The 10,025-nt window shown below is 50.3% G+C and overlaps 1 protein-coding gene across 1 annotated transcript; it reads left to right on the plus strand.

Moving 5' to 3' along the window:
* Nucleotides 1–1,838: 1,838 nt before the first annotated feature.
* Nucleotides 1,839–9,704, plus strand: NIPAL4 (NIPA like domain containing 4; the record flags this gene model as incomplete). Its single annotated transcript, XM_082323853.1, has 6 exons — nucleotides 1,839–1,875; nucleotides 3,525–3,773; nucleotides 6,527–6,583; nucleotides 7,644–7,734; nucleotides 8,836–8,996; nucleotides 9,100–9,704. The coding sequence occupies 6 exons, from the start codon at nucleotides 1,839–1,841 to the stop codon at nucleotides 9,702–9,704; spliced, it is 1,200 nt and encodes a 399-aa protein (XP_082179979.1).
* Between the last annotated feature and the right edge of the window lie 321 nt (nucleotides 9,705–10,025).

The following is a 10,025-nucleotide window of genomic DNA, read 5'->3' on the forward strand; positions in this document are numbered from 1 at the left end:
ACACGATTTGGATTGATTATCAAGTGCTCCCGTGATAAAGGGGAGGACGTGGGACTCGGCTGGCACAGCCTCTCCCAGCCAGGGACCCGCAGGTCTGCGACTGATGAACAGACCCAATTAACATCAAATGACTCACAAAACACTTGACCATGACATTTGCTGGAGAAAACAGTTGTACAGAGATAGGATCAGGAGCTGAGCGAAGAAGCCGTGCGGTGCTAGCAATGCTGCAGCTTCACGGTCTAAGGGCAATTTCTGTAGCAACAGGTAATATATTTTAGGGAGGAAAAAAGGCAAATTTTCAGACACGTTCAGATCCTGCAGATCTTACATCTTTATATTGCCTTATGACAGATACCGTTTCTACCTATGAATGTGGGCTTGCAGAAGAAAAGCTATTGGGTTTACTATTGGTTTTACTTATCTCTGCTGACCTACAGCAAAATCCGGCTAATGGCTCCCGCTGCAACAAAAGGGCTTTTGTATCGGCAGGAGGTTTCTGTGTACACACGGCCACCGCGCACAAACACAGGAACGGCGGACGGCGGCAGAGGAGGGTGGGGATGAAGGCAGAACACGCTGGCGTGCAACACGCTCCAGAACGGTCACAGGCTCATATTAGCAAGGGAGGTTTCAGCTGCAGTGGGACGGGGAGTTGGTGGGGGAGATACAGCCCCCAGTCTATAGCACGGGCTGAACCACATGGCCACGATGAGGCTGCCAACTAAACAGCCACAAAATAAAATGAGTTGAAGTGATGGAGGAGCCCATGGGCTGGAGCTGACTTTTTTCAGGGCTGGAATTCAGCGTGGAGGCAGTTAAGTCTTAAATCACAGCTGCTGCTGCGGGTAAAATTGTGTCCTGGATCTCCGATTTCCTTCTGCACAACACTTTACAGCCCAAGAGTGCCCTTGTCATTACACACTCAGCTTTTGTTGGCATTACTTTTTCAAATGCACCTTTGCCTGGAGCCTGCCCTTTCCTGCTGCAGCCCGAAAGTCAGGAAGGTCCATTAGGGAAATTTGGCCCGACCTTCAGCAGAAAACATGCCTTTGCCCAGCAAGTACACGATGCAGGGAACCCCGCACCCACCGCAAAACTTCCATTAGGATATATCCATCTTCCCTAGACCTCTACGTGTTTCTCAGCCCCCCAACCTCGTCCTTCAGTCCTACAACCTACTGCACACAGCCCTAGTACTAAGTGGAGAGTAATGAGCACCAATGCTTGAAGCAACAGGACACTTTCTGAAATGTTTCCTTGCTGTACTAATGGCAGTTACAGTTTCTTTTAGTAAGAGGAGATATCTTCAGGAGTACAAGCACTGTTCAGGATTTAATTTCTCTTGTTGACTTTTAATTTCTGTTCCTCCGCTCTCTGCGCACGTATGAAGTCCACAGCTTTGCGGCGTGCACAACCCGCTCAGCGTGCACCCAGTGTCCCACAGCTCAGCCACCGCAACTGGGCTTCGCCGTGAGAAAAAACCACTCCAGAGGAAAAATCCCTGTCTGGGCTGAGCCCGGGGATCTATGCAAGGGCTGTTGAACCCAGCCGCTGCTGCCACCATCCCCTCCTCCGCTTGGCCCCCAGCAGGCAGGGGACACAGGGCCAGCAGCGGGGCTGGGGCACAGGGGTTGTACAGGGCGGTGGCTCGCCCAGGGAGCGTGCAAGGCTTGCACAGGCAGCTGCTGCCGGTGCACCGAGCCCGGCGCCGGGCCGGCCCCGTCCCGGAGGAGGAGCCGGCCGGGCAGGTGCTGGCAGCCCGGCCCAGCCCTGCCCAGTCCCGCCCGCAGCCGCTTCTGCCCGGGCGCCGGGATGCTCTGAGCCGTCCGGAGGAGATGGAGCCGCTGGAGGCGAACAGCAGCTGCAGCAACGGTGGGTGCACCCCGGCCCGGCCCGGCGGGGAGGTCCCCGGGGAGGGGGGCGGCTGCCCGGCTGAGCCCGCTGCACCCCCGGCCTTATCCCCCCCGCCTCTGCGGCTCTTCTCCTTCACGGCTCTGTTTGTCTGGGTTTGAGGTTTCTTTTCCTTTTTTTTGGTTTCTTTTCCTTTCTTCTGAGGTCCGTATAGGAATGGGGAAAGTCCCTTTATCCTCAAGCCACACGCAGCCTGCTCTGCCAGCAGCAAGCGTCCCGCCAGCCTTACAGCGCTTGCAGAGAAGCTAGGATTTTTTTTTTTTCCCCTTTAAAAATTACCTGATCCAGTCGGGAATCACCCCATCCCACTGCCTCATGCTTGTGCCCAGTAGCACATTGTGGAGACTTTCACCCAGCCCAGGAGGCAAGATGCCTCCCCAGGAAATATTTCCACAATCAAGGATGTTTTTCCATTAGAAGAGAAACCTATTAGGGAACCTTTGGAAACTCATCTAGAAAGTCACTGGAATTTTTTCCATTAGGAAAAGTTTGGATCCAGTTCAGATCCAAATCCTCAGCTATGTGTGCCAGGGAGTGGGGGTGCAGCTGGAGAAGATCTAAGCCTTGGTTCAGGAAAACGGTGGGACCCATGCCCAGCTGCCGGCGGTACTGCGAGCGGTTCAGCCACTGCATACCCCTGCCTGCAGAGACACAAATACTTGCTCTGTAATTCCTATGTGAGTTCAGGCAGAAAGTTAAAGTCTTTTACTACAAAGGGACTTTTGTAACGCTCCACCTGGCTGTTCTGTTCCCCCCGGTCCCGCTGGCTTTGCTACACTCAGAGTGAAGATTGCAATAGAAAGATGTGCTGGGTGTGGTAGGAGCGTGAGGGTAGGAAGAAACTCAGCAATTTTCCTCCCCACACACAGCAACACGCCTTGGCTAGAGACACGGGAGCTTAGTGCTTTTGGTGTTAACAGCAGAAAACCCTGCCTGCTTTCAGTCCTTCCACGCTGGCAGGACTTGGTGTGCTTTACGAGCGCTCAGGCACTCTGCAAATAGGTAGAATAAAACCATTAGACAGTAGAGGCAATGTAGAGATGAGACTTTGGTCCAGGACAAGCCTGTTGTTGTCTTACAAACAATCCCATGGCACCGCTCGGTACACAGAGCTGGAACAGATGCACAGTTACAAAGTACTGGCATCACTCCACGTTAAACCCAAAGCCGTAAGCTGCAGGCGAGCTGGCAGATGAGAGGAGTAGTTGGCTGGAAAGCACCAACTTTGAATCAACAAGGTTGAGTGTTGATAAGGCGTAGTTCAAACTCATAACATTGGAGTTTGGTGGAGAGGCTCTGGGAGAGATATTTGGAAATTCAATTTACATTATTATAGTGGTCCTTGTGGCCTTCCAGTTCAGCGTGTAGACTGGCAGACACATTCAGTGTCAACGAGCTGCTTGAACTGCACGCCATAAATCTGTCACTCAACACCTTGCCATTTCCACATGTGAGTAAAGAGGCGTCCTGGGGTTTTGAGAGCTCTATGTGCTGTTAAGTGACATGGGTGGCTGTTCAGAGGGACATCTGAATGAGTCCAAAGGCCAACGGAGGCACTGTTGGTAGTCACATCAGTAATTTGCTGTTTTATCTCCATGGTGGTCTCACAGGGTCTCTGGTCACCCTTTTGTGCCTTTCTCACCGAGTCGTGTGCCGAGTGATCAGCGATGCTGACCCAGCTGACTCTGTCCAGGACAACGGGACTTTGGATAACTTCTGGGTAACTCGGCTGGAAAGCAGTTATGGATTCTACATTGGCCTGGGTTTGGCCGTCTTCTCCAGCTTCCTCATCGGAAGCAGCGTCATCCTCAAGAAGAAGGGGCTGCTACGGCTGGTGGAGAAGGGAGGCACCAGGGCAGGTAAGGCTTTTGTGGGGGGCAGGAGGTCCACCTGATCCCAGACCCACATGCATCATCCAAACTCCAGCACTCACAAGGCAAGGGAACACCTCTGGGTACACATCACCCTTCCATCAGCAATGTAAATAAGACCTTTTGTGGATGCATTTTTGTGTGCAAGACCCAGAGAGCAGTGCTGTGCTGGAGCTGCGGAGCTAATTTACAGAGCCCTGCATCGGAAGGGCTCAGCTAAAAGCAGCATTCCCCTGCCTTGCACCACACATAGCAAGTCACACGCAGTGTGCGATCAGATGTGCGCCCACCAGAACAATATGTGCCCATCGCAGCTCTTACACAGGAAAGTGTGAGGCCAGGAGGAAGCAGAGTGTTGAAAGCTCTTTGAAATGGGCCCCTTTGCACAAAGGTGCAAGTCATCGCTGTGCCACAGAGCAGCACAGCTCCATGACCCCACTCTTGCTCTTACTGATGCGCTAGGCAGCTTTGCCACCAAGTCCCTGGGACAAGGATGCAGCCCCATGTGCTTTAATTGCATTAGCAAGAGCCACATAGTATGTGGCTCTTGCAGGACTGCACGCCTGCGATCTGCGCTAACTCTGCTTGTGGTTTTCAGAAAGATACTTCTGAGGTATGTTGCTCAACAATGCGTAGATAACTTTCCTCTAGCACCAAGCTCTTAGGGCGAGGCGTGTGTTTATGTGCACGTATATATGGATGGGAAATGGTGGAGGAGCACTGCCTACAGCAGAATTGCACTGCGGAATTGGACGCATCCCATGAGCATTGCAAACGTGCTGTAGCAGCAGCGTAAGTCCTACCTGGCAGCTGACCTACTTGCATAACTACAAAACAAAATAATGATAATTAAAATACTACTGCTTCCCAGTTCTGGCCTAGGAACAATTCTTAAATCATTTTACAAAAGAAGTAAATATCACCATCCCCATTTTACTGTGTCCCCGTATGGGACCCAGAGGCACGGAACGATGAAGTCACTGTCCAGAGTCAACCAGCAAAGCCACCAACAGCACCCGAGCCGCAGGCCAGTCTCGAGCCCGTCTCCATCCTCTGCCATTAGGCTGGCCACATGCAACTGCTGAACTCAGATGGGTTTGCTTTTGGGCGTTACATTTGCACAATGAAATATCAGTATTGTTTCTACTGTAAAAGATGACTCGCTCCTCCTTCCCTCCATGGACTCCTCCCACAACAGAGCCAAGTAACTAAAACGAGCAAACCCCTCCCTATTTTTCAAGATGTTTAACCAGGAATTAGAGATTAATGACAGAAAACTGCAACTGACAAAAAGAGTTATTGAGAAAAAACCCCGACGAAGCAAAAACCCACAAACCAACCAACCAACCAGCAATTTCTAAGGAATACCAAAGCATAACATTCGAACTTCAGCATTTGTGAACTTGTTGAGGAACCAGAAGAGGCTGAATTCTAGCAAAAGATTTTTTTCCACACATCCCAAACTCTTCCTGTCCGCCTCTTCATTCCCCCTTTCCCTAGCTCACCCTTCACTCTCTCAGTCCCAGTGTTTCACCCCTGCTATCTGAGCACATCACTTTTCTCCAAGGCAGGTCAAACACTGCTGTCACTGACAGCTCCGGCCAGGTCAGGCATCAAACACATGGGCTCCTTCTGACCCAGCAAAATCAGGGTTCACAATGTCAGCAGGCTCAAGCTCCTTACATCTAACAGCTTGTGGGTTAAGACCAGAGCTGGATTAGTTCCACCACAGTATGTCCATTATTCCTCATTTATATGCGCATTTTCTTTCATTTAGTTGTTCCCATGCCAGGAACCATTTTTCATCAGAAACACTCAGTCACATAATGACTGTTCCACATGAATTTAACATTAGGATTTCTGGCAGTTCAGGCTGGGGCCCTATGACACAACTACGATACAAAGCAGGGTACAAAAGGAGCAGACAGCTTTGGGACGGGACGCAGGGAGCCTTCACCGCGGCTGTACAGCAACACAAACTGTGGCACCACATGCCCGCACAGAGCAACCGACCGGCTTTTCCCCTCTTCATCCTTCATAGCTATAACCCCCACTTGAGCTGGGTTTGGAAAAACTCATTGCCTTACCTTAGTGCCCATGCGTGAGACTCCACGGCGAGCCGGCGCGATGCGAGGTGAAGCGCAGCTCCCCGCGGGCAGGATGCGGGCTGGCAGCATCCCGCAGAGCAGCCTTTGGGTGGGGGGCACCCAGCACAGAGCAGCCCCTGCCACCCTTCGCCCCTCTGCTCCAGGAGCACCCCGCAGGGAACAGGCAAGTGGACACGCAAGATGAGACGTGCCTGGTCTGTGGGAGCTCAGCTGGGGTGTTTTTTGCTGGGTTTAGGGGCCGACGCACTCTGACGGACCAGCGAGGACGACCACAGCTCCCAGGGCTGAAGGGCGGCCCCCAGCTCCATGCTGCAGCAGGGCAGGCTGCACCCCAGGCTGATAACCTCTGTGGCTTTGGGGCAACGGGTGCCATTCCCATTGCCACCCAGGATTAAACCACTGCTTTTATTGTATTTGCATTGTCCAGTCCTAAGCGCCAGCTTCTGCTAATCCCTTGACTCAGCATAATTTCCATGTAGGATAGCATGTCTGTATATTCTGTCCTTCCCAGCTGTTTTCTTTATCACACTCTTCCCCTTGCAATTTGTCCCTCTCCAAAGGGACATTTCTCATCTCCTGCTCCGAAGAACGTGGTTGCTAACTCCTGCACACCTGTGTGCTTTGCTTCCCCAGGAGACGGAGGCCATGGCTACCTAAAGGACTGGCTCTGGTGGGCTGGCTTGTTAACCAGTAAGTAGAAGCTGTTTCCCTGAGTTTGCAGTTTTGCCAGGGTCTGTCCCTGATTCAGGTGTGGAACAAGCCCAATATCTGGTCATTCAAAGTCTTTTTTCTGGCGAGTTCACCCATCCTCAGCAGAGGTACCTCAAGGAGAGCGGAGGCAGTGAGCCACGCAGGATCTCCCTCACCGTCCTCCTGCAGAGCTGGTAGGACTTGCTAGCTCAGTTTTACCCGATCAAAAGCATGAAAAGCCAGGTTTTAATAAGGCAGCTGCCTGGTCTGCCTGTGTGCCAGGCACAGGGCAAACAGCCTCCCATGAATGCCCGGGGGCTCTGGGGAAGGTTACAGCTGCAGCACAAGGGAGATAACAAGGAGGCGTTGGTAGCAGCTCCTTTCTTGAGCAAAACTTGTTTTCCCTTAAAACCTTTTTTCCTTGCTGCAACATTACAGTATCTTCTCAAATTGGACTGATAGCTGTGCAGAGAGCGGCAGATTTCACAAGAGGGTTTTTCGGAGCAGTCTTCTCTGGCTCTCACTGCTGCTGCAGCAGCTCAAGGTGCCCCCACCTCGCTTTGCCCTTGCGGCTCCTGCTGCGCAACCACCGTAGCACAACCCGTCAGCAAGCACACGATACTCACTGCTCAGGGGACAAGGACAGCTCAGCCAGAAGGTGACACCACAGCCCCAAGGAGACACTCTGTAGGTGAGGAGCAGCCTCCCAGCACTGGGGCTCCCACAACTGCCCACCCCCTCATTAATTACCCAGCCGCACCACGCTGCTGGCTGGGTTAGGGGTTAATGAGTTAATATGGGTCAGCTGTGACATGGCCAAGCCCTGCCACCCCCAGCCCTTCTCCCTCTGGGCGCAGGGCTCCAGGGATGCCTCCCTGCTTGCATTAATTTGTAATAAAGAGATTTTCACCCACTACCTGGCCCTGTTTAGAAACAGCATGAAACTCCCATAATAAAACCCACTCTCTAACCAACATCTTACTAGTTTGCAAGCTCACAAGAGAAAGCACAAAAAGTATACTGTAACTCACTGCTATTTATTTTTCTTGTGTTTGTTTAGTGGGCGGAGGGGAAGCTGCCAATTTTGCCGCCTATGCCTTTGCTCCTGCAACTATTGTCACACCTCTGGGGGCTCTGAGCGTGCTCATAAGGTGATTTATGTGTCTATAGTTTGCAATTTGCCTTTTTTTATTTGACTGTTTGTCTTGAAAGACTTGACGTGTTGCTAAGATGATTTATTCTGCTGAAAGGAAAAAATGTCTTGGTGTTTTCTGAAAAACGCTCTAACAGTTGTTGTCCTTTTGGGGGATCATTTGGAAACCACTGAATTAAGTAGCATGCCCTTCTGGAAATGCTGCATGTGGACAGCAGCCACATATACTTCGAGTTAAATTATTGCATATATCAGTGTTACTTCCTTCCTTATTCCAGCTCTTTAGCCAATTCAAGGCTGGGTTTTTTTGTTTTGGTACTAAACAAACAGTACTAAAAATCTAAAATGGTCAAAAATATCAGGCTTGTTTTTAAACTGTCTTTCGTTTACCTTTTATTTTCTAGGCTTTTAGGGTGCTCTGATGTTGTGGTTTTGTACTTTTGTCTGTTGCTGAAAGGGCTGAAAAACCCTATTTAATTTTTTTTATTTTTAAAAAGGAGATTCATATCAAAATACCTGACTCCAGGTACTGGAGGTTTTATGGCACTGATACTGTGAAATGCACAAGCACACTGAGAGTTGGGACCGCTCTGGTGTCTTGCCCCGCATTTTTATGGACAACAACTATTTTTGCAGATGTATCTATAGCCCCGGTACCTTCAGAGTTTCTCTGGGGCTTAGTAGGTCTGATGATTTAGTTAAAATTAATGTAACTCTTCTATTGTTAGCTTGGGGTTTTTGTTCTCTGTTACACTGGTCCTTGAAGTAATTTCCTTGGGCACTAAAGGCTTCATAATGCCCAACAGCTCATGAGTAGATCTGGAGACCTTGAAAATATTTCTGAAGATGTGCTAACACATTCAGCATTTTTTTCACCTTGCTGATACCTGAGCTGTGATCTACAGACCACACCTGCCCCTCTGCAGGTTCAGCTGTCAGCAGATGCAATGTGATTGCGTGTTAACACACGGGAATCCAACCAATTTACTCCAGATTTGTGTCCTTGTATCACATAAGGGCAGTCTTTACCTTATTTTAGCTGGTATTCCTTCTTTAAAGGACTTGAAAGCACCAGTTGACATTTTTCTGTCCTGTGCAGTGCCATCCTGTCTTCGTATTTGCTTGGAGAACGGCTCAACCTGCTGGGAAAGCTGGGCTGCATGCTGAGCCTCGTGGGCAGCACCGTGATGGTGATACATGCCCCAGAGGACGAGGAGGTCACCACTCTGGACGAAATGTGGTCAAAGCTGAAAGAGCCAGGTACACAGGAGGTGGTGTTTTCTCTCTTGGGGCTGGGCAGTGTGTACTGCTCTGTCCCCCATCCCTGACGCTCAGTTTTGAGTTATTTCTCTCCCTTTTCCAGGTTTCCTCACTTATGCTGCGATCCTCTTGGCTGTCTGCTTCCTCCTGATCTTCTACCTCGCACCCCGCTATGGCCGGAGCAACATCCTCATCTACCTCACCATCTGCTCTGTTATCGGTGCCTTCTCTGTGTCCTCGGTCAAGGGCCTGGGTATTGCCATCAAGGGCTTCTTTGCTGGCCGGCCTGTGCTGCAGCACCCGTTGACGTGGATCCTCGTCGTCACGCTGGTGGCATCCATCACTACACAAATTAACTACCTCAATAAGTCTCTAGACATTTTCAACACCTCTTTGGTGTTTCCCATCTACTATGTGCTGTTCACCACCATCGTCATCACAACTTCCATCATCCTCTTTAAGGAGTGGGTCACCATGACTGTAGTGGACATCATTGGGACAGTTTGTGGCTTCCTCACCATCATTTTGGGGGTGTTTTTACTGCATGCCTTCAAAGACATGGACGTCAGTTTAGCGAATCTACCAGAAGTCCTGCAGAGTGGACAGCAAGCGCCAGTCACCCGAGACGACAAGAACATCCTGATAGAGGTGGACAACTCCAGCATCGCCCCAGAGGATAGACCTAAAGTATTCATGATCTACACCTAGCGTGTTATATGTGAGGGTTTGGAGGGTGGGTGAATGGGTTGATGTCAATATTCCAGATGCTAGTGAGCAATTTAAAAAAGGAAAAGCAGAAAATAAAGCCAACAGTGTCTTATCTAAAGCTTGGTAGAGTCAAGCCAAGTCTTTCTCTGGGCTTTTGGATTGGGTCTTTCTCATGGTGTGGCAGCAAGGGGTATGTTTAATCCTTCCTGGGCTTTAATACATGCAGCCACTGAAAACGAAAATCCTCTTGAAATATGATATTTCTGGGACAAAGCTCCTTTCTGAGGCCCCATCCCATCTCTTATTCTTGGCAGGACTAAT

Source organism: Platalea leucorodia (genome assembly GCF_965183815.1).
Source record: "Platalea leucorodia genome assembly, chromosome: 11".
Taxonomy (NCBI): Eukaryota; Metazoa; Chordata; class Aves; order Pelecaniformes; family Threskiornithidae; genus Platalea; species Platalea leucorodia.